Source organism: Myotis myotis, unplaced genomic scaffold, assembly GCF_014108235.1.
Source record: "Myotis myotis isolate mMyoMyo1 unplaced genomic scaffold, mMyoMyo1.p scaffold_m19_p_11, whole genome shotgun sequence".
Lineage (NCBI taxonomy): Eukaryota > Metazoa > Chordata > Mammalia > Chiroptera > Vespertilionidae > Myotis > Myotis myotis.
In genome coordinates, this window is record NW_023416315.1 from 42,103,704 (window position 1) to 42,128,492 (window position 24,789).

The following is a 24,789-nucleotide window of genomic DNA, read 5'->3' on the forward strand; positions in this document are numbered from 1 at the left end:
TCTGTGCTTTCTTATTATTCTACAATAGTATTAACTTATAAATAAAAACTATTTTAAAAGGTTGCATTTAAAAATACTTTCTGCTGCCCTGACTGGTGTGGATCAGTTGGTTGGGCATCTTCCCATGCACTGAAAGGTTGCTGGTTCGATTCCCAGTCAGGACACATGCCCAGGGTGCGGGCCCAATCCCCCATAGACGGCTTGCAGGAGGCAGCTGATAGATGTTTCCCTTTCACACCGATATTTCTCTCTCTCCTGCTCCCTTCCTCTCTCTCTAAAAATCAACAAAAAAGTATTAAAAAATTTAAAAACACGTTTTTGTTATCCTTTCCTTGAAAACATCCAAAGCATTGAGAGCCATTGTCTTCTCTACTTTTTGGTGCCACTACCTAATTTTCCTACATGTATTTTTCTCCTTAGAGTTTTCCACTTTTTCTCATATTGATCTTGATATCTTTTTTGGTAATTTTTTTTGAGATTTTTATTGCCAGTTCCAAAAGGAAAATATAGAGTACCAAATATCATAAGCATTGGAAAAGTTACAAAACCTAAAGAAATCTCATACAAGTTCTGGTTATCTGGCTGTGTTTAGTATTAAAATAACAATGAGATTGACATTAAAATTATCTATAGCTCTTCAGTGTTTCCATAGTGCTTCACCTAGGCAAAGTATCATTTACTTAGAACTTCCTGTGTGTACGTCACAATGCTTCATGTGCATTATTTTATTTAGTATCACACTTATTCTAAAAAAAATGGGTACTATTATCATCCCCATTTTTTGTTTGAATAAATTGATCCTCACGCAGGTTAACAGATTTGGATAAAACACTGGAATTCATAAATGGAAGAACTAAGATATGAGGTGAAATCAATGTGACGCTGAAGTCTGTCTGGACTGTGCTGCCTCCTAGTTACTGTCTGTCTCGATCCTCCAGAAATCCTGTGAAATTGCTAGTGTGCACCAGTGTGGCACCCTGGCCTGTATCTGCTCTGATTGGCCAATGCCTGAGCTGTAGAGTTTTTTACTTTGAATAAGCCCTTAAACTGTAAACTTAGGGGTGTACATAATATTAACATGTGACTATCATATTTATACTTATCTTTATTATAAGTATAAAGCATCATTTAAGCCAGTATCAATTGACTGTATATTTACTAAAGCCAGAGACTACATTATATAGCTTGGATGGTTTTACAATGTGCAAGGCATTGATACTCAGTAAACACAAGTTGAATGAATAAATTTTTGCCTAAAATTGTTCATGTGTTCAAAAGACAAATTTTCCTCTCTTTAGGCCAGAAAAGGTCGGACCACCATCGTGATAGCACATCGGTTGTCTACAGTTCGTAATGCTGATGTCATCGCTGGTTTTGATGATGGAGTCATTGTAGAGAAAGGAAATCATGATGAACTCATGAAAGAGAAAGGCATTTACTTCAAACTTGTCACAATGCAGGTACAGTCTACCTCCAGATTTTCCTAAAGTACCTCAGGTATACACTGATTTTGCTGTGCTTAGTACTATAAGTAAAGGTAAGTTGATTTGATTATCTTGAGAAGTGAGGAAAAAAAAAATACTTGAGGGATTTAGGATAAGACCACTGTTTTAGATATCTTATTTCTCTTTAAAGGAGGGAAAATAAAGAAGGCTTATTAGAGAAAGTTAAAGAAAAGTCTAAAAAGGTTTAAATGTGGCTGTTGAGCAGAATAATGGTTAATCTGAATTGAAGTGTTTGTAAGCAGAAAATGCATTCCAGATTCTGAAGACTTAATACAAAAGAATGCAAAATATTTCAATAAATATCTGCACTGATTACATGCTCAAATGCTAATGTCTTCAATACATTAGGTTAAATAAAATATGTAATTAAAATTGATATTACTGGCCAAGAGACATATGAAAAATGCTCAAAGTCACTGATCATCAGAGAGATGTAAATTAAAACGACAATGAGGTATCACCTCACAGCTGTAAGAATGGCTGCCATCAACAAATCAACAAATGACAAGTGCTGGTGAGGATGTGGAGAGAAGGGAACCTTAGTACACTGCTGGTGGGAATGCAGGCTGGTGCAGCCATTATGGAAAAGAGTATGGAGTTTCCCCCCAAAATTAAATATGGAGCTGCCATTTGACCCAGTGATCCCACTTCTAGGACTATATCCTAAGAAACCTGAAGCACCAATCAGAAAGAATGTATGACCCCTATGTTCATAGCAGCACAATTTACAATAGCTAAATCTGGAAACAGCCCAAGTGCCCATTAGTAGATGAGTGGATAAAAAAAAGCTATGGTACATTTATAGCATGGAATACTACGCAGCATAAAAAAGAAGAATCTCTTACCCTTTGAGACAGTATCGAGGGACCTGGAGAGTATCATGCTAAGTGAAATAGATCAGTCAGAGAAAGACAAGTATCACATGAATGCACTCATATGTGGAATCTAAATAACAAAATAAACTGATGAACAGAGTGGATCCAGAGACATGGAAGCATGGAACAGAGTGTGGAATCTCAGAGGGAAGGTGAGGGAGAGTGGGTGGGGGAGTGGGAGGTAATCAATCGAAGACCTTATATGCATATATGCATAACCCATGGACACAGACAATAGGGTGCTGAAGGCCTGGGGCAGGAGGATGGGGGCGGGTTTAAGGGGGTCAATGGGGGAAAAGGGGGATATATGTAATACTTTCAACAATAAAGAATTATTAAAATCAAAATATAAAAAAATAAATTCACACAAAAAGATTGTTAGTACTTGTCTCACACTTTTTAATGTGGCCACTGAGAAAATTTAAAATGACAGCTGTGGCTCACAGTATGGCTTATACCATGTTTTTGTTGACAGCACTGGTCCAAAGCAAACATGATTGAGCCAAAAACACCCACAAAACAGATGACTAGATCAGCTATGTGGAGTGATGCCATGCCATTTTAGCATATTTAGTGGGAATACTTCTTATTTAGTGGTTTTAATTTTCAAATATATTATAAAAAACGAAATAGCGGTTTAACTTTACCCTTTCCTGTATGTTTACTCAGATTGCCATTTTCCTGGATACCTGATATTCAGTGATTAATTTTAATGGGTTAACTGAGCCTAACCAGCTTATGCATATATCTTGTTTATTTTAGACAAGAGGAAATGAAATTGAATTAGAAAATGAAACAAGTGAATCCAAAAGTGAAACAGATGCCTTGGAAATGTCTCCAAAAGACTCAGGATCCAGTCTAGTAAGAAGAAGATCATCTCGCAAGAGTATCCGTGCACCACAAAGCCAAGACAGAAAGCTTAGTGAAAAAGAGGCCTTGGTACGGAGGGCTAGGGCTGGGGTAGGAGTGGGAATAAGAAAGGATTACCCAGAATCCTCCTGTCCTATCCCCCAGAGTGTTCCACAAACCAAAATCTCAACATGTTAGACTTGGGCTAGAATTTATGAATGATAATTTATAGGTCAAGAATTATAGAATTATAATGCATAATGTGAAGAGAAATATTGTTATAGGGCTTCAAATATAAACATTTCTATTCTTGTATCCCTACTTGCAAATATTCTTGTCATGTTTGTGGAAATATCATTTAGTTCTTTAAAAATAGAGGAGTAACAACCAGTCAGTGCTTTTTTAAGTACTTATATTTTTTATTTTAGAGAAAGAGAAAGGGAAAGATGGAAACATCTTTGAGAGAAACATTAATCTGCTGTCTTCTGCATGCCCAACTAGGGATTGAGCCCACAAGCTAGGCATGTGCCCTGACTTAGAATCGAACCAGTGACCTCTTGGTGCATGGGTCCACGCTCAACCAACTGAGCTACACTGGCCGGGCATGCTTTTTTTTTTAAAAAAAGCTAAAGAACCATCAATTGATTAGGAAATAAGAATTAGATACATTCATTAAAATTTTTTTTGTATATGGAAGAACGGTTCATCATTAAATCAATTAAGTATCAATTCTTTTTCTTACTAGCCTGTTGAACTATTTTGTGTTTTCCAGGATGAAGATTTACCTCCAGTTAGCTTTTGGAGGATTCTAAAGCTGAATATCACCGAATGGCCTTATTTTGTGGTGGGTATATTTTGTGCCATTATAAATGGAGGCCTGCAACCAGCATTTTCAGTGATATTTTCAAAGATCATAGGGGTGAGTGTTTATGTTTACTTCTGGACTTACTTGTGAGTCCTGACTAAAGAATGAACTGTTTATATTTGTAATCCTATATAATAAAAGGCTAATATGCAAATCTACCGGACGTCCAAATGACCAGTCGCTATGATGTGCACTGACCACCATGGGGCAGATGCTCAACGCAGGAGCTTCCCTCTGGTGGTCAGTGTGCTCCCACAAGGGGAGCACCACTCAGCCAGTAGCTGGGCTCATGGCTGGCAAGCACAGCAGTAGTGGCGGGAACCTCTCCCACCTCCACAGCAGTGCTAAGGATGTCCAACTGCTGTCAGTCGAAATTCCCCCGAGGCCTCCCAGACTGCAAGAGGGCGCAAATTTCATGCACTGAGCCTCTAGGTGTATATAAAAGCCACAAAGAACATGTACCTTTTTATGAAACTAAGCAGCTTGAAGATGTAAGAATAGAAGTCTGGTAGTCGCTTTCTCTAGGGCCCAGGAGACCAGATCCCTGAAGTAGTCAATGAAACTGACTAGGTGACTGAACCTTACCTGCCATCACTAGGCTCTGAGTAAACGTCATGAGCTGTCCTATCACCACCAGGCAGAGAGAGTCCCTCGTGTATTTGTCAGAGGGAACTCTTCTCTGACATATGCACTTATCAAGACGTGAGCAGGCCTAGCTTGCTGCCTCCATAAGAAGTCCATCTCGTTTATTAAGATGCAAACAAATGGAGCAGCTTCCAAAAGATTGCAATTGTCATACGTTGGTTGCACTTGCTTTTAATGATGGCATTTTCAACAAAAAAGGTACAATCCAGGCAGGAATGCTTTCTTTTTAGTGACAGATATTCAGACCTCAAGCTGAGGATACCCTGGTCCTAACTTCTGGAAATACTATGGAAAAAGAAATTGATCACTACATAAAACATAAGCCAAACACTAACTTTTGATTATGTCAAAAACTGCCATAAATGTTCAGGCCTACCCATGCCTGGCTAACTTATTTCAGGTTGCCATTCATATGCTTAATATATTCATTCAAGAAATATTTTTCCAGTGTCTGCTTTGTGCCAGCTACTGTTCTAGGGGCTGAAAAGGTAGCAAGAAGGAAAACAGGGTCTCATTGCATGGAGCATATGTTCTAGGTCAGGAGTTTAGCAAATTTTTTTTCTATAAAGGATACGATAGTAAATTTTTCAGGCTCTGTAGGCCATATGGTCTCTGTGGCAAATACTCAACCTTGCCATTGTAGTGCAAAAGTTGTCATGTTAAAACGTTATATAAACATTTGGCTGGTGGCCTATATTTTGCCAATTCCTTTTCTAACATTGGTCTTGCAGGCAGAGAGGGAGATAGTGGTATCATTAGAGGGGAAAAAAAAGGAATTGGATTAGTTAGAAATGGGTTTTTGCTGTGTACAACAAAAACTCAATTTAAGCATCTTTTGTTTCTCTCACTTCTTGCATAACAATAGGTTTAAAAGCAAGTGGTCCCGCCCTAACCAGTTTGGCTCAGTGGATAGAGCATCGGCCTGCGGACTGAAGGGTCCCAGGTTCGATTCCAGTCAAGGGCATGTACCTTGGTTGCAGGCACATCCCCAGTAGGGGGTGTGCAAGAGGCAGCTGATCAATGTTTCTCTCTCATCAATGTTCCTAACTCTCTATCCCTCTCCCTTCCTTTCTATAAAAAAATCAATAAAATATATTTTTTTTAAAAATAAACTTAAAAAAGCAAGTGGTCCAGACTGACACATTAGCTCCTAGATATTATTAGGTAGGCAATCAGCCATCGGCCTCATTGAAGGTTTGTAACACAGAGTTTAAGGTTGTGGGCTGTGAGTTAGATTGCTTGGGTTTATATCCCTGGATCACCGCTTACTTGGCTGTGTTACTTTGAACACGTTAATTAACCTCTCTGTGCTTAGTTTTCCTCTGTGTAAAACAGTGATGATAATAAAACAAACCTCAGGAGGTGATTGTGAGGATAAAAGAATAGTATACAGGAATTTGCTTAGAATAGTACCTGGCACAGAGTAAGAACTCACTGATTGGTAGCTATTATTTTTGTTGGAATGACACGAAGAAAAATTAATTTTTTCCTAAAAAGCTTTTTTTCTTTACAAAGAATAAAATTGTCTGGGTTGGGTTAGGAATGTGGCTGTTACAACACTGATTTGGGCTCACTGTTTAGAGCAGCCGTGGGCAAACTACGGCCCGCGGGCCGGATCCGGCCCGTTTGAAATGAATAAAACTAAAAAAAAAATAAAAAAAAAAGACCGTACCCTTTTATGTAATGATGTTTACTTTGAATTTATATTAGTTCACACAAACACTCCATCCATGCTTTTGTTCCGGCCCTCCGGTCCAGTTTAAGAACCCATTGTGGCCCTCGAGTCAAAAAGTTTGCCCACCCCTGGTTTAGAGCGATGTTTGCTGTCTTCCCCTGTGGAGTGGTTATTCTCTGCGTTCCTAGAGCCCAGTACATCCTAGTAGCTCTTCTGCCCATCTCTGGGAGTGTCTCCATGTGTGGTGTTGGGTCGGCTGGCTGTAGCTCCCCACTGGCTTCCTAACTGGCCATGCTACAGAGAAGGCTGGGTCAAGAAAGCACCTCTCTTTTTTTTGCACTGAGTGAACGACCACCGCTTTCTGATTCACCCAAATCACATCAGCAGACTTGTCTCCAGACACCTTGGGACAATTTGAAACGTCCGAATTGTAAAACAGTGAATGGCCATACAGCGTAGTTTCCCACCAAAGCAGGAGCAGAGCATTCGGTCTCAGTTCCACTTCACAGAGTAGGTGTGGCACTCATGGCTCCAAGGGGGAGTCTGAGCAGAAAAGGGGTTGGGTTGATTTGGGAATGACAGACCCATTATCAGTCTCTAAGGAAGGGGATGCATGTACACCTTTCACTTTGGGATTAGGGAAGCCAACCCCAACCTTCAGTATGCCAAAGGCCTCTTGACCCCTGGTTACTGTGCTAGATGGGAAATGGGTCTGACTGTGAATGACTTCTTTAGTGATTGAACCCTTTAATTATTTTCTTAACAGATTTTTACCAGAAATGATGATCCTGAAACAAAACGGCAGAACAGTAACTTGTTCTCACTGTTGTTTCTAGTCCTCGGAATTATTTCTTTTATTACATTTTTCCTTCAGGTAAATGTCTATATTTTCACTTTATTGATTTTGAGAAATGCATCATTATTCCACTCTGGGAATTTAAAAACATCTATTTAATTTGCTTTCTACTAGAATTGCTCCTATACTAACTGGGCTATTCGCAGCTAAATTTCTTTGGGTATTAAAAAAAATGTTTTGCCTCCTCTGGCTCCCTTGCTTACCTCCTTCTCTTCACTCTTAACATCCCCAGCTGTAACCTTAATGAGATTAGAGGGAACAGAGCAAAGGAATTCAGTGCCCTAAGAGATGAGTATTGTAAGGCATTATGGGTTTTCGTGTTATACATAGGTCAAGTACAAGTTGAACCAGTTTTTAATGGCAAATAATTAATTTAAACTAAGTTTTCTCATTTGTTAAATAAGGATCATTAACTGCCCTAGATCCGTGGTTGGCAAACTGTGGCTCTTTGGCCCCTTGAGTGTGGCTCTTCCTAAGCCTTAGGAGTACCCTAATTAAGTTAATAACAATGTACCTACCTATATAGTTTAAGTTTAAAAAATTTGGCTCTCAAAAGAAATTTCAATCGTTGTAGTGTTGATACTTGGCTCTGTTGACTAATGAGTTTGCCAACCACTGCAGATGATTAAAAGAGATAACGTGACTAAGTGCCTAGGCCTGTGTGAGGTGGTTCTTTCTTCACTTGTGCTATTTGCATCTGTTTCTTCCCTCTCTCTCAGTCGTGCCCAGCATGCTACCCGGGAGCACAGTGGAGCTGTGGTTGCCTTCCTCCTCTCCTCTGATTCTGCAGGAGGCGCGGGCTGTCAGGACGGCCTCTGCTCTGCTGATGCCCCAGCCAGGCACTTCCTCTCTGCTTTCGCCATGCCACCATGCCATCTGCACCTCGGCCTCTGACAGGTCCCCTTCCTTATGGTGTCTTCTCATTCTCCACAGGGCTTCACATTTGGCAAAGCCGGAGAGATCCTCACCAAGCGGCTTCGATACCTGGTGTTCAGGTCCATGCTGCGACAGGTATGTGCATTGAGGACTGTGCCCTGGGATGTGCAGAGCTCCTGGGCCCGTGGATGCAGGTGGTGGGGGCGTTCTCACGTCACTCTTAGGAGCTCCTGCATTGCTCTTCCCTGGGTCTCGTGGGGAAGATGAGGCTGGATGCCGCCAGGTGCAGGCTCAGGCCCTGCCGGGGGGCAGGCTCAGGATGGCTGCGAGGCAGTCTCCAGAGCAGGTTCACCCCCCAGCTTGGCCTCAGCAGCTGTTGGCAGAGCAGGCAGAAGTGATCTTCAGTCCCCCTCCTCCCTCTCCTCTCTCTTTCCTTCTTTCCCCTGGGAAATCCAGGGGACTGGTGTTTCTTCCCAGCAAGGGATGCCCTCTTGCTTCCCACAAGGCACAATGCACCCCACGCCCATTTCTTCACTGCCCCGTTCCTTTGCTGGGGCCAGGCTGATGGACTAATGTAAGCTGCAGTGTTACTAGCTGATGATGACTTAATTTAATGGCGCTCGCATTTTACTCCTTCAAAACCCTAACTGATAGGGTGATGTTTTCCTGGGGAAAGGGGTCAGGAGATTCGAGGAATGTAGCCCGAAGAAGTCCAGTTCAAACAGGAAAGTTTCTTTAATAACCATCATGAACATTTTGCGTGTGACTTTGTAATGTAATTTTCCACTAGTCATTTACCAGTGAGTAAAAGGATGCCCCCGAGATGCCGGGGCACTGGAACCTGCCTGAGAAACATCTGTGTGCTGTCTTAGAATTCCTGGGTGATATTCGCTTTGGTTCCTCCGTGCTTTCTCACTCCTACCACTCAATGCCACTTTAAAAGAAGACCGAGTTATCAGACTGGCTAGCTAGTCACCCACAGAGCCAGGGCTGAATCTAATGAGCGACAGAACACTATTCGATGGAGGGCCCTGACTTAGGACCCTCAGTCAGGTTTTGATAGCTGAGATTCCTCTTTGGCTCGAGGCTGACCCTGGTCCAGGGCCAAATGCCGCGTTACCTCCTCGGCCCCTAGGCCAACTCCTAGGTCCAGTACACTTTGAAAGGTGAGCAGATGGTTTGTGTAATGCCCTCTCCATAAATTATGAAATCCAGTCATCATACATTTAAGTGTTTTCTGCTTACAATACTTAGTATTTTATAAGTCATTCAAACCTGAATGGACCCCATCTTCAAGGAAGTTAAGTTCCAGTGCGGGAGGCACCTGGGGGCTTGCTTTACAAAGCAAGTTGACACATGCTAGAATAAGTTATAATGCTGTTTTTTCTTAATTCTTTGGGCGGGGGGGTGGGGGATGATAGATACTGCTTTAATGCAAATCACCAGTTCAGATAACTTTTTAGGACCATAGTAATTTTTGTAACAGACATAAATGTATACCTCAAACATACAATCTTTTTCGTATTTGTGTATTTAAAAACGTAAGTGGTTTTACAAAGAAAATTCTATTTTACATTGAATGTGAGTTTTTAGTCTAGATTTCTTTTGGTGAGTTTTTAAAAATCTAACTCTTTTATTTTGCCCTGAACAATAGTTACCTAACTGCTCTTCAGCTTCTCCGTTTGGCCATCTAATAAACATTTCATACTTATTTCCAGAATTGAATTTTAGACTCTCCCCTCCCCACAGGGCCCATTCTTGTCTTGTCTTCCTCCATATTAATAAACAGCAGCTTCATTCCACCAGTTGTTCAGGCTAAAAGTCTTAGCGTCATCCTTGACTCCTTTCTCTCTGTTTAATATTACAATAGCCTTCGAACTAGTCTCTCCACCTCCATCTTTATCTCAATCCAGTAGGTTCATCTCCCAAGAACCAGAGTCATTCTTCTAAAATAAAATCAGATCACAAACCTCTGCCCAAAACCTACTGAAAGCTTCCCATATCTCTCAGGGTAAAAATCTGGAATCTTGGCAGTTGACTGGAAGGTCACACAAGGTGTGGCCCCCCACTACCTCTCAGACCTCATCACCCACAGCTTCACATATTTTTCGATATATGCACATAGTCAATATATGCACTGACTCTCTGAATATGAGAGTGGAGGAGTGGGAGAGACAACTGAGAAAGGAAATCTGTCTAGAGGAAGAGGCAACTTTTACAAATGCACACAAAGGTGCTTTTAAGACTAGTGGCAGCCCTTCGGACATTCTTGTTTGTGCATGAGCCTTTGCCACAGGGCCTTTGCACTTGCTGTTTCTTCCTTCTCTCGGAAATTCTCTTTCTTCTCTTTATGCAGATCTCTTCTCAAATGGCACCTTGGAGAGGCCTTCTCTGTCACCTCCCTGTCTATAAAATAGCACCTTTCCTCACTTTTATCCTTCTTACTCTGCTCTATGTTTTTGCATAGCATTATTACCACCTGGCATGGTATATATTTATTTGTTTGTGGCTTTCACCTCTAGAATTCAGGTTTCCTGAAGGCTGCAACTTTGTCTTTTGTTGTTGTTGTTGTTGTTCACTACTGTATTGATTGATCACTTAGAAATTATCTTTGGAACAAATTAGGCATTCAAAAAAATTTGACACATTTATGTGTTGGTCTGCTAAGTCCCTTTTCTTCTCTATTGAGTGTCAAATCCTGAGTGCTAAATGCAGGCGATATAAATGATAAACAGAACAGACCCTCTCATTGTCTTTGGAGCTAAGAGTCTTTGGGCTTTAAGAGAATAAAACCATTTTCTGTGCCACAGGATGTGAGCTGGTTTGATGACCCCAAAAACACCACTGGAGCATTGACGACCAGGCTGGCCAATGACGCTGCTCAAGTCAAAGGGGTACGTGCCTCCTTCCTGTGGGTGTTTGTCTCAGTGGCCACTTTGAATCTCAGCATGAAACTAATTTCCTCATTTCCAGTGTTAGTTCCCATTATATTTAAGAAAATGTTAAATAAACATATAACCTACACAGTATATCATGTGCCTGATAACAAAAATGTTAACTATTTAAACATCATATACTGTTTAGTGTATAGATAACTTAAAAGCTTTCTTTTGTTATTTGCTATCTTGTTTATGCTATTAACAGTATACACGTGGAAAGATGATTATTTAGCAAAGGTATTTATCAGCATATCACACAGGAATCAGTCTGTTTTAATGTTCAATTAATCGATAAAATTTTAATTGTCTCCAGAAAAAAAAATGTATGTAGTTGCTATAAGAAAGTTTGGGGGCCATAGCTGGTTTTGCTCAGTGGATAGAGTGTCAGCCTGCGGACTGAAGGGTCCCAGGTTCGATTCCAGTCAAGGGCACATTGCCCATGTTTGCAGGCTTGATCCCCAGTGCGGGGCATGCAGGAGGCAGCTGATCAATGATTCTCCGTCATTGTGTTTCTATCTCTCTCTCCCTCTCCTTTTCTCTCTGAAATCAATAAAAATATATTTTAAAAAATAAGAAAAAGAAAGTTTGGCACACTACATTCAGAGGGGAGGGAAGAAAACCTTTAAAAATGCTTGAAAGAAATGCATTGAAGCACATTAAAAAGGTAAAGCCAGGTAGAAGGAACAACATTATCTGACTATAAAGCTACATTTTGCTGCTGTATGAATCTCTTTAATTAATATAATTAGAAACTTGAACCAGGACATTTTGATTTATGGATGAAGTGACAATTCCTTCTACAACTACAACTGTTTAAAGCAAAAAAAAAAAAAGCTTTTATTGAGAAAGCACAAATATTTTGGAACTGGATTTCAAGCATTATGATGGTGTTTTGAGGAGGAAATAAATAGAAGGAGAGGGAAGAACAGGAAGAAGTGAGGAGAAAAATGAGTAGGTGAGGAAGTGAGATACAAATACATGGGGGTACAGTGGAGAGATTGCGAGGGGGCTTCATGCATTTCAAGTGATGAAGCATTTTTCTTTCCTTGCTTCACACTTGGACGGTGGTGTTTGGAGTGTTACCTCCTCTCAGCCCTACGTTTTGAAATTAAATTAAACCAAGGGGCTTAATCTCCTCCCACAACCCCCACCCCCACCCCCAGCTTGCAGGTTCTAGATCTTTTAGTTCATCTTTCATGAACTATATAAAAGAAGAATTTGTCATCGTTGACCCCTGTTACTTATTTCTGTGGCCTTGACTAACATCCAAAGCTAAATATTTATATGTGTGAAAGGTGTGCCCGGATAACTCATGGGCCCCGCACTGGGGGGAGGATCTCAGTGCTTCTCTCAGCCGTCTGCTGTGGGAATGAGCTCTGAGCAGGACCTGTAAATGCTGAGAACAGGAGCATTCTACATCCTTCCTGTACGCAGCTCTCTCCTCGTGTGAGAGAATCCTTGATCGGCTCGTAACTTCCGACTTTTGAATTAAAAATGTATAAATACAGAGAGAGCTGGCATGGAAGGCCACTCCATTCTTTGACTTATACCCAATTTAGCTAAGCACCCCTTTGATAGAAGCTCAATGACGACATCAAATACAAATAAATGCTCTGTTATTTATGCTGTCCCTTTCAGCCCCAAGGCAGTTCCCTGGTACGCAATTTAAAGTATAGAGGCTACTGGTAGTTGTAGCAACCTTTTCCCCTAACTACTGGTCTATTGTTTTGTCACATAAGTGTTGAATGGGTTTAGAGAGTCGATATTGGGGAAGGGGGTCTTATAAAGGATTCTGTCCTAAAATTCATAACTAAGAGAAGTTTTAGTTATTAATCAATGCACCTGTTCATTTCGGGGTTGGGAGAAATTTTTCCAAAGTCACAGAAGTGTCAGTGACCACCCTGGACTGTACTCCACCATAATCTTTACCTGCGACCAGCCCTACTCAAGCAGAGAAAGTTCTGAGGGTGGGAAAGAGCATAGCCATTTCCAGACAAAGCAGATCTGGGGGCCAGAGGAGGAATGTGGAATAGCTCTTGGGCACAGGGGGTTTCCAGGGTAGAGGAAGGGAAGTATGGAATGGTAGATGGAATTGACCGTCTAGTTTGACTCCTGGTCTAAGAGTTGCAAATCCCTGCACGCTACTGAAAGTCATGCTTCAGGCTCCCGCAGGCATTCAAACAGAAGGATCTGAAGTCTGCTTAATATCCTGAATTAAATTCCATAACTTTCAGCTCTCTGTATTTTTTCCAAATCAAATGCAGATTAAATTGCACACAATAAGCATCTCACATATGCCAACATACATTTAAATATTCTTAATAATGACAAATGTTATAAGTAATTCTGCAGCTAACATTGGAAATTTCCAACATTCCCAGTTTAATATACTTGTCAGACTCTTTTATCTTGTTAATTTGCAGAGCTCACTTTAGTGATCGTGGTTTGATTAATGGAAATTTTCTTGGTATTGAAACATCAGAAGAAATAGAAATATGAAATTGAATTCTGTATTATTGATCCTATACTTTCAGTATTTATTGTGAAGTCATGAAAATCTTCATTTTACAAACCAAGTAAACCTTTATTTTTTATGTTATTACTGAGAAGATAACTAATAGGTTTTCATGAGGCTAAATTGTCACAATCCTAAAGAAAATGTAAGCATGGATTTTAAAGATAATGTAAAAATGTCCATCTAATTTGTTTTGTTTGTTTTACAGGCAACAGGTTCCAGACTCGCTATAATTGCCCAGAATATAGCAAATCTTGGGACAGGCATTGTTATATCCTTAATTTATGGCTGGCAATTAACACTTTTACTCTTAGCGATTGTACCCATCATTGCAATAGCAGGAGTTGTTGAAATGAAAATGTTGTCTGGACATGCACTAAAAGATAAGAAAGAGCTAGAAGGTTCTGGGAGGGTGAGTTCAACTAAATTAATTGCTTACCTCAGTAGATTAAAATATTCTAATCAGTGTTATTCTGTTACTATAACTCATTACTACTCATAAGCTCAAAGAATGTTCTCAACCAATAAAAAATAGAAATATATGATGCAGTGATTCCACTTCCGGATTCTTATACAAAGATATCCAAAACACTAATTCAAAATGATATATGCATCCCTATGTTCATTGCAGTATTTATAATAGTCAAGATATGGAAGCACCTAAGTGTTCATTGATAGACGATTGGATAAAGAAGAGGTGGTACATATATACAATGGAACATTACTCAGCCATAAGCAAGAATGAAATCTTGCCATTTGTGACAGCATAGATTGACCTAGAGCAGTGGTCGGCAAACTCATTAGTCAACAGAGCCAAATATCAACAGTACAGCGATTGAAATTTCTTTTGAGAGTCAAATTTTTTAAACTTAAACTATACAGGTAGGTACATTGTTATTAACTTAATTAGGGTACTCCTAAGGCTTAGGAAGAGCCACACTCAAGGGGCCAAAGAGCCGCATGTGGGTCACGAGCTGCAGTTTGCCGACCACGACCTAGAGGGTATTATGCTAAGTGAAATAAGTCAGACAAATACATATAATTTCAAAATAAGTGAACAAAATAAACGAGCAAACAAAAGAGAAGCAAACTCATAGATACAGAGAATAAACTGATGGTTGCCAAATGGGAAGGGGGTGAAGGAATGGGTGAAAAAGGTGAAAGAATTAAGAAGTACAAATTGCCAGTTATAAACACAGTCACGGGGATGTAAAGTACAACATAGGGAATATAGTCAATAATATTATAGTAACTATGAATAGTACCCGGTGAGTACTAGACTTATCAGGGTGATCACTTAATAAGTTATATAAATGTCTAATCACTATGATATACACCCAAAACTAATATAATGTTGTATGTCAATTATAATCGAAATTTAAAAGAAAATTTTTAATAATTAAATGATAGAAACTCTCTGGAAAACAAATTAATAATATGTGCCATGTTTTTTTTTCAAATTAGTTTATTCTCTTTGACCTAGGAATTTCACTTTGAAGAACTTCTAAGAAAAAATTAAACATGGACAAACATTTATGTACAAGGATGATTATCACAGCATTATTTTTAGTTAAAAAAAGAATGGAAAGCCTTGTTCAATAATAAAGGCATTCATTCTTAAGTGCCTGGGATATTAAGTGGCCCATTACACATCCCATTATTAATGTATATTCAATGACCTTAGGAAGTGCTCTTGGTATTTGTTAAGGTAAAAAATAATGTTATAAGGCCAAATATGGAATTGTATCCCAATTTTGCTAAATATGTACATGCTTAGGGGAAAAAATGTAAGCTAATATCTAAAATATACCAATATGTGACTTTGTATCACTTTCTGTACCTCTTTTATATTTCCCAAATATTATTCAGTTGCCATGAATGATAAATACAAAGAGGAAAATATGAGCATCACATCAAAAAAAATAAAATTACAATAAACTTAAAATGTGACTGTCATAGAAGAAACAGCACTGCAGTAGATGTAAAATACTGAGTTCTCGGGTGACTTTTGCCACTGTAAAGCTGTGTGGCTTTAGGTAAATGCCTTTATCGGCTTAAGCCTTAGCTTCTCTTTCTGTAAAAAGGAGATTGAGTTAGCTGATCTCTCTTCCAGATCTAAAACTCGATTTGATGAATTACTTAGAATCCTTTTCCATAGTGAAGAAGCTCATAGGTCATAATAAGTTAATAATGTTAATTTTACTATGACATATTCTTTCTCTCTCTTATGGAATTCAAGCTAACTGCCCTCGTTTGTCTCTGTGCCCCTGGGTGACTGGGTGCTCTGTTACAGATCGCTACCGAAGCCATCGAAAACTTCCGAACTGTTGTTTCTTTGACTCGGGAGCAGAAGTTTGAATATATGTATGCACAGAGTTTGCAGGTACCATACAGGTAATAGCCACTGAAGAGTGTTTCGATCATCGGAGTGTTTTTCCGGAGGATTACTTTGGCCTAGAAGGTGGGGAACAAGTGGAGAAGCCACTAGAAGGGAACCGTTTGGGAAGTACTTACAACTATGCAGGAGAGAAATCACAAGACCCTGACCTAAGACAGGGGCATCTCTGAGGTAGAACCTGTAAGAACAGGTGCCTGATGGGAGGGGGTGGGAGAGAGGATACTGAGAATGAATCTCTGATGCCAAGTTTGGATACTGACCCAAGTATTTGCCTCGTTGGAAATTACTTCTTTGTGGAACATGAGGGGGTGGTGCATCTTAAAGGATGCCTTTTCTTCCTCTCTTGACCCTGTTCCAGGGAAGCCTGCTCTTCCCCTCATGAACTCATCCAGGGGGGGCTCTGAGAAGTGACCTAAGCATAAATAAGCCCAGCCTCGGAGTCTCCGTTTCTTCTATGGGAAAAGGAGAGAGCGCCACCTTATCGATGGGTTTTCAAACTTTTCTTTTACGATAGTAGAGCCTATGTTTTCCTGGGGAGAAAATTATTCGAAATCCCAATATGTGAAGTAGATCGAAGCAGAGTTGATCAGGTTGAAGCAGGAGGAGAGGCCCAAAAGACTGCCCACTTGTCGGCCTGCTCTTACCTTCACATTGCCCAGTCCCGGGTGACTCAGAAAATGCATGAATGGGAACTGCTTTGTGAAACCACTAACTCCCCATAGCATGTTATTCATAAGGTACCTCCATTGCATACACTCTAATCCAACTTGATTCCTGGGTCCCCAGTGGCAAGAACGTGCCTGATTCCTCTGTGCTGCCCCTCATGGTCCCTTCAGCTTGTAGGTGTTGAATAAATGTATGTTGCATGAATGTTTACGATAGTGTATATATGTTATACATTATATATCCAAGAGGAGGGGAAATGGGGAAGAAACTTCCATTTATGAATCTCTAACAGGCTCTTCAGGTTTTCCTTGGCTTATTTTAATTTAGCCTCAACACTTGGAAGTGTGGTTAATCCTTCATTAAAGACTAGAGGCCCAATGCATGAAATTTGTGCAAGAGTAGGCCTTTCTTCCCCTGGCTGCCGGCACCAGCTTCCCTCTGGCACCTGAGAACCGGACTTCCATCCGGCTGCTGGGACCCAGGCTTCCCTCACAGAGGGAGGCCCCACCCACCTGCCACAGCCCGCCAGTTGGTAGCCTGGGCCTCCCTCATGGGCCTCCCTCTGTGGCGATCATGGGGTGATGGCCGGGCCCCTGACCAATCGCATCGCACCCGCCTTGGCTGGCCTGGCGCCAGCGAGTGTCATAGAGTGGTCCCGGATGGTCGTCCACTGTTCGGCCGTTCGGTCGATTTACATATTATGCTTTTATTATATAGGATTATATAGGATAAAGACTGCAGCTCAGGGATTAGGCAGTTTCCTAAATTCCCACAAGTGGTAAAGTGAGGACCAAAATTCGCTGTTTGGAAACTAAACCCATCATTGCCTGCCATGCCTCCGTGCCCCACCACTGACCTATCAAAGGTTACGTTTTAAGGACTGAAACGTGAAAGCCAAGTAAGTTTCCAAATGTCTTCTTTTCAGAAACTCTTTGAAGAAAGCACACATCTTTGGAATCACATTTTCCTTCACCCAGGCAATGATGTACTTTTCCTACGCTGCCTGTTTCCGGTTCGGTGCCTACTTGGTGGCCCGTCGGGTGATGGAGTTTGAGGATGTGCTCTTGTAAGTAGTGGATTAATATTTACACTTAGACTCTAGAAATAAAGCTTAGGTGAACAAGCTTCGTGCCTGCCTGGAAAACTTCTCCTGTGAAGCCTCAGGAACAGATTTTCATGATTCAGAAGGTGTCATTTTGCCTCTGAGTCTTCGTGTATTGTCACTGAAGCACCTCTTTCATGTGGGGAGTCAGTGACTTCCTGTCCCCACAGTGCTGACTCACACATTTGACCTTCTGGGTCTGTGGTTTGTTGGGGTGGTGATTCAGTAAGGGGTTTCCAGAAGGCCTTGACATTTGTGGGGAAGCCTAACCCTGAACCAAGTATCTGGCCCTCTTTGATAAAGAAGAGGAGTTAGAAGGTAAGAGCTGGAGAACTTAAGAAATGACAAAGGAAAGCTAGACTTGGACTTCTGCTCCATCTCTTTGAATGCCGAAAACTGTACCTCAGTTGCGGGGACACAGGCCTGAACTTCATTATAAATTACTTAGATATGCAGTTTGTATATGAGTGTCTAGATTTGGTGATGGGTGAGATTCTGCCCTGTGATAACATACCATCATTGGTAGGAATATAGTTTTACATTTAAACCAGAATCACCTAAGCTTGGCAACATGATGCGTTAGTATAAGATGTTCATCCTATGTAGATATGGACATACACATACATTATAGTTTTCTCAGGCCTCCAGTTGGGAAAACTATATTTCCACTTAATATATCCATTTGACAAGTGATACGCTGGTGCTGTTTATGACCATGACCAGGAGAGGCATCATTCGCATCGGGGCTTTGATTAGACTCTGTGCGCTAGAGGCAGAGTCTGGATTCTGGAGGAGAGGCAGTGAGGGACTCACAGTATTAATCTGGGAGGGTTCCCAAGTTTTAGGTCAGTTCCAGGTGCACTGTTTCAAAAGGCATGTTGATAAATGTGTGCAGGGGAAGGCAGCTGGAATGTTGAGAGTATGAGAAGTCTTCAACGAAGCAAAGTTCCTGCCCTGTACCTGTGGTGTAGCCGAAATCCCAATCTAGCTTTCCCTTGCCATTTCTGAAATTCTCCAGCTCTTACCTTGTGCTGCTCTTTTCCCCCACAATATTCCTATACTTGAAGGATATCTTAAGCAAAATGATACAGATTTTTTTTTTCAATTCGAAAAACTTAACAGTAGACTTAATCAAACTTGCTACTTCCTAAAACAGAAGATAGAAGCGAATGTAGGGAAGTGCCTGGGCATAAACGTGAGAGCTGGACTAGATATCCTGTAGAGTCCTTCCCCACTTGAAGCAGTTATGGTTCCCATGTCATAGATGAAGAAGTTTAATGCATCTTGGGAGCAGCATGCTACCTGGGTCTGTAAGGAGCTCTTTCCTTACTGTGCAGCTCATAGGTTTTCTAAGACTGATGCAATTCCAGCATCCCTGCCTGTGTCCATTATTGATTGCCACAATAATGCTGCATAACAGCTAGCCATTACAGTGGTGTACAATCATAGACATTGATTTTTGCCCACAAGTCTATGGGTCAGCTGGACAGTTCTGCTGATGTAGGTTGGGCATAACAGAGCTCAGTTAGGCTGATCCGTGTCTGCAGTGAGCTGTGAGCTAGTTGGCTGGGACCCACATGCTTCCCTCCATCTGTGCCTTGTCCTCCAGCAGGCTGGCTGGGCTTGTGGTGATGGCAGAGTTCAGAAGCAGAGAGAGACAGAGAGCGAGAGAAAGCATACAGGGCCCCCTGAGTCATAGGCTTGGAACTGGCAACAGTCACTTCCACCACATCCTGTTGACCAAAGCAAGTCACAAGCCCAACCCAGATTCAAAGGGTAGGAAAACAAATTCCCCTTCTTAAATGGAGAAACTGCAAAGTCACATTGCAAGAAGATGAGGAACAGAGATGAAAAATGGGGCCATTTTACAGTCAACCTGTTGCACTTACATGACCTTAAAAAGAAAAGTGGTTTTTCTATTTTGTAATTGTTTGATGCTATGCTCTCTGGTTGTAAACGTGCCAGCTTTCGAGCTTCGCAGTTACAATTCTTTGCACACATTTTGTCTTTATTTTTTATAGGGTATTTTCAGCTATTGTCTTTGGTGCCATGGCCGTGGGGCAGGTCAGTTCATTTGCTCCTGATTATGCCAAAGCCAAAGTGTCCGCGGCCCACATCCTCATGATAATTGAGAAGACCCCCCTGATCGACAGCTATAGCACAGAAGGCCTACAGCTGGTGAGTTTGATTATAAGATCTGCTCCTAACTGACGAATGAAAGTATTCTGGAAGGAGCCCTGGCCAGTGTGGCTCAGTTGGTTAGAGTGTTGTCTCATACACCAAAAAGCTGCAGGTTTGATTCCAAGTCAGGGCACATACCTAGGTTGAGGGTTCAATCCCCAGTTGGAGTGCATACAGGAGGCAACTGATTGATGTTTTTCTCTTACACTGATATTTCTCTTCTCTTCTCTTCTCTTCTCTTCTCTTCTCTTCTCTTCTCTTCTCTTCTCTTCTCTTCTCTTCCTCTCTCCCTCTCTCCCTCTCTCCCTCTCTCCCTCTCTCCCTCTCTCCCTCTCTCTCTCTAAAACAGTATGTCCTCAGGTAAGGATTTTTTTTAAAAAAAGAGAGAGAACGTATTCTAAGAGGAAATCTGATAAAATCTGTGCTTTTAAAAATTTGCTGATGATAAAATGAAACTTTTTAGATCATGGGTTCATTTTTTTAAATGTTAATAATATATATTCACATCCAATACTTTTTGTATGACAGAGTTACTGGGAGATAGGAATACTGCCCACTTAAAAGCAAATCTTGTTAACCAAGTTTTATGATATGTAGATTATTCCTGGGGAACAGATTGAGTTATCACATTGTTTTGTATTAACAATACAGGCTATAAAAACACTGACTCTTTGAGACTGTATTTATTAAATTCTAGCAGTTACAAATGAAACCCAATTAAAATACAAGTTCACTACCTTTGACACCTGGAGCTCAAGGGGTTGGCCATACAATGTGTTTCCAGGATTATAGCAAAGGAACTTAATGGTATGGTTCTGATTTTAGAATACATTGGAAGGAAATGTGACATTTAATGAAGTCGTGTTCAACTACCCGACCCGGCCCGACGTGCCCGTGCTGCAGGGGCTGAGCCTGGAGGTGAAGAAGGGCCAGACGCTGGCCCTGGTGGGCAGCAGCGGCTGTGGGAAGAGCACGGTGGTCCAGCTGCTGGAGCGCTTCTACGACCCCTTGGCCGGCACAGTGGTGAGTACTCAACTCACTTGAAGTTTTTCATCGTCTAAAAACCTGGATGCATTTAATTTTTCACTGTAAGCCACGGTGTTTCAAACCTTTAAAGAACAGTCCCACTTAATTTCTGACATCCTCGATATGGTCTCCCAGCTCATCATCTGTCCCAGCCAACAACTCCAGCCTCTCTCTCAACACTGCCCCCTCCCTTCTCTCAGTTGGGTTTCAGCTTACATGAGAAGATCCAGCAAAAATTTAAGGAGCCATAAAGATAGAAGAGGGGTGGTAGGAGAGAAAAGGTGGGAGCCAAGGATGGGGAGTGTTTCAAGAAGAGAAAGGTGTCAGCAATGACAAAGGCATTGGAGAGGCAGAGTAAGATGAAGAGTGTAAAAATATATAGGATTTGGCCATGAATGGGCTACTTCTGGCAGTGTAAGATATTCTCAGTGAAGAGGTGGTGCTTGGAAGCAGGTGAGCGTTGCTGAGTTGTGGTTAGGAGGGAGAACAGATACTGGTATAGACTATCGAGGTCAAAGAAGAAGGAAGGTTATAGGAACAGCAGCTGGAGTGGGGAGGTGGAGTCTAGGGGAAATGGTGAGGGGGGAGATCTTGAGCATTTTTATGGCTGAGGGAGAGATAAAGCTGTTAATGGAGAAAGGGCATTGCAGCATTTTCTGAGGGGAAAATAGTAAGATCAACCAAGTTTGGAAATGGGTAAAGAATGTAGAGGGATTCCCTTTTGTTTCTTGAACTAATAGAATAAGTGAATGGTTATATTTATTTTTTCAACAGACCTTGCTGAGTAACTGTCAGGGACTATCTTCGATACTGGGGATGAGATAAGAGTCATGAAGAGAGTAGTAAAATTTTAAATAATTATAGTGGAGAATAGGGGGGGAAATAAGAGTAGGAAGGAATAGAATTTACAGCAAGAAAAGTGCATTATGATGATGTTATTTAATTATTGGTTGCACTCAGATGATATTAAAAATATTTAACAACTGGAATGGTAAGGGCACTGACCAACCAGAATGGACACCTGTTCCATATAGTCAGATTGATGCCCATCATCTCCCTGTGGGCCCTACTTGCATTAGTGACTGATATGAAAATAGCATTTTCAGCCTGTAGACCAGGGCATTTTTGTTTCCCTATAGCATTCATGGTTACTCAGCTGTATGTTTTATTGTATTCAAAGACAGTTGTGCCTTTACCCAGTCTATTCGTTCGCAGCTACATAAGCTTTGTTTCTTATTTTTTATTACCTTTTTTAATATTTTTTTTTTGGTGAATTCTGATTTCATGCTTCAATTTTGTGCCTAAAGTTTGAACAAAGGACTCCAAATGAAGACCTCGCTGACAAATGAGGCAATCAGAGGAGGAAATGCTAGCTCTCAGACACCGATGATGGCCCTTAATGGACATGTAGTAAGCCGTGTGTTAAATGTCGAGCTCTAATGAGTTATAGGGTCTGGTGTCTGTCCTCAATTGAAGAGATGGGGCACATACTTCCATGAGGTAGAATAAAGAAGGAGATAAATTTGAACCAGTTCTTAAGGGATAAGTAGAACTGGTTGCATAAGGGTATGAGGGTAAGCAGTCAATCAGATGCCATTTGGTGCAAGAGATCATGTGAGCTGTGGTTGATAAGTGATTTGTTCCCTATGCCCATATAGGCCCATTTGGCCGAAATAGTGGATTTAACCAGAGTTGTGGTGCTCATGCTTTTTTTTTTAATTCTTTATTATTGAAAGCATTGCATATAGTATTACATATGTCACCTTTCCCCCCCTCCCCCGCCCATTGATCTCTCCTTGGCCACCCCACCCTTCTCATGCTTTTTTATTATTATTATAACCCATTTAGGAAGGACAAAAAAATTTCTTATGGCCTCACTGCTGCACTCATAGTCACTTTAATGGAAATAGCTCTCGATAACAAAGTTGAGTTGAAAACAACAGTAATGGTAAACAGTACAATAATTAAACAAGAAGAACATAAAGAAATTAATTATTCTACACATTCAGAAATAAAAGGAAGCATAATTAAAAGCATGGATCATATCAGTGATGATTCAGCATATGAAACAGAAACTGCTGTAGGTATTTCAAGTAGATAAGTATTTAATAAAAGCAATTAGCTGCTTACAAAATCATTGAGAGAGCTGGAAAAGTAGAAAGGAAAAGTGGAAGAAAGTAAGTGCTCTAAGACAGCCAAATCACAGCACCACAGGCTGGGATCCTGTGGCCAGGAAGTTGCGTAAATTATGCCACTGTCACAGCTACTCCAAACTTGAAGACATAAGATCAGAGTGTGCCTTTTGCAAAAAGTCCCGTCTGCTGGAACATGTGTGTAAGCTTACCTCTGCTGCTAAAGAGAATTGGCCTCTGCCTTGCAGATTTTGCAAAGGGTTCCTCAGTGGTAGAACCTCAGTTATTTCCAGAACCAGAAGAGAGTCTGGGAAATCAGTTTTAGCCCTCCTGTCCCTTGATTTATGGAAGAGCAGACACAGAATAAAATGGTGATGAATGCTGAGTGCGTTGGACAATAACCATCTCAAGACGACACTGATAATGCACTGAAAGCAGTGACCTCATCTATTGCTTTATCTGCTCCTGTGCATTTGCACTAGAACTCTGAAATACTGCCAGTGGCACAGAGCAGCCAGACTTAGTGGAAGTGTCACCAATAAACACTAGTGCATGTGCCAAGTTTTGTTCATGAATACCAATTAGTAACCCTTAACTCAGTGGTTATTAGTAATTAGTCCTCATTACCTTGTAAAAATGGGGATGTGGGATTTGAGCATTATTTGATCTGTGATCATAAGAACTGCAAAAAGACCTGATCCTGAGCTCAGGAAATCTCATGAACATTACCCGTGTGGTGGTTCTCAAAATGGTGTCTATCAGAATGGCCTAGAGCAGTAATGGCGAACCTTTTGAGCTCGGCGTGTCAGCATTTTGAAAAACCCTAACTTAACTCTGGTGCCGTGTCACATATAGAAATTTTTTGATCTTTGCAACCATAGTAAAACAAAGACTTATATTTTTGATAGTTATTTTATATATTTAAATGCCATTTAACAAAGAAAAGTCAACCAAAAAAAAGAGTTTGCGCGTCATAGGTTCGCCATCACTGGTATAGAGGGAGGTTCCAAGCTGTGTGGAGCCTGGAGGTCATACAATTTTATGGACCCTCCTTAAAAGAATACAAAGTTATGAATACAAAATTAGGTACAGAAGTGAATATTTGCTTAGAGTGAAAAAAAATCACAACAAAATTTAACTAGAAACTTAAAGATTCTAGTTCCTTCATTAGGCAAATGATCATCAATACAGTACTTACCTGAAAGCGCTTCTTGACCACAGCCTGGCCTTCCTCCCACGCAGAACACTGTCCAAGACCCAGCATTTACCCGCAGTTGAGGCCTTTAAAGTTTAACTTCATTAGCTTCACTGTTAAACTGCCTCTGGTTTGAGTCTTCCCCTGACCTATCCTCTCTCCTCTCTCTGCTCCATCCCACACACCACTCTCAGAGTCCTCTGTCCTTAGGACAGTTAGCAGCCTGTCGTCGTTGTCTGGGTATTGCCCTGTGGGTGTCTGGGCTAACATGGGGGCATTCCTCTTTTGAGGCAGGACAGGAAATATCTTTCAATTATGAGACACTTGTGTTACCAAAACCCAAAAACTTGATTTCCTAAATTAAGTGTTTACCGTTCAAATAAATAAACAGTTAATTTGAACGGTACTCACTGATTTCCAAGAGTTCCTTGGTCTTCCCTCAAACCACCCCTTAGACCTCAGACAAAGAAGCTCTGCATTCATCTGTTT

General features: G+C 40.9%; 1 protein-coding gene across 3 annotated transcripts in view; it reads left to right on the forward strand.

Annotated features, from left to right (window-relative positions):
- The window catches only part of ABCB1 (ATP binding cassette subfamily B member 1), a 79,185-nt gene that overhangs the window by 47,899 nt on the left and 6,497 nt on the right, over nucleotides 1–24,789 (forward strand). For 2 of the 3 annotated variants that reach the window (XM_036328301.1, XM_036328302.1), the window contains 11 exons: nucleotides 1,299–1,460; nucleotides 3,143–3,319; nucleotides 4,002–4,148; nucleotides 7,181–7,288; nucleotides 8,204–8,281; nucleotides 10,957–11,040; nucleotides 13,809–14,012; nucleotides 15,894–15,994; nucleotides 17,590–17,730; nucleotides 19,788–19,944; nucleotides 20,773–20,970. In XM_036328301.1, coding sequence (XP_036184194.1) covers nucleotides 1,299–1,460; nucleotides 3,143–3,319; nucleotides 4,002–4,148; nucleotides 7,181–7,288; nucleotides 8,204–8,281; nucleotides 10,957–11,040; nucleotides 13,809–14,012; nucleotides 15,894–15,994; nucleotides 17,590–17,730; nucleotides 19,788–19,944; nucleotides 20,773–20,970 — 1,557 coding nt within the window. The remainder of the gene's footprint in view (nucleotides 1–1,298; nucleotides 1,461–3,142; nucleotides 3,320–4,001; nucleotides 4,149–7,180; nucleotides 7,289–8,203; nucleotides 8,282–10,956; nucleotides 11,041–13,808; nucleotides 14,013–15,893; nucleotides 15,995–17,589; nucleotides 17,731–19,787; nucleotides 19,945–20,772; nucleotides 20,971–24,789) is intronic. The other variant, XM_036328303.1, reaches the window with a different exon arrangement.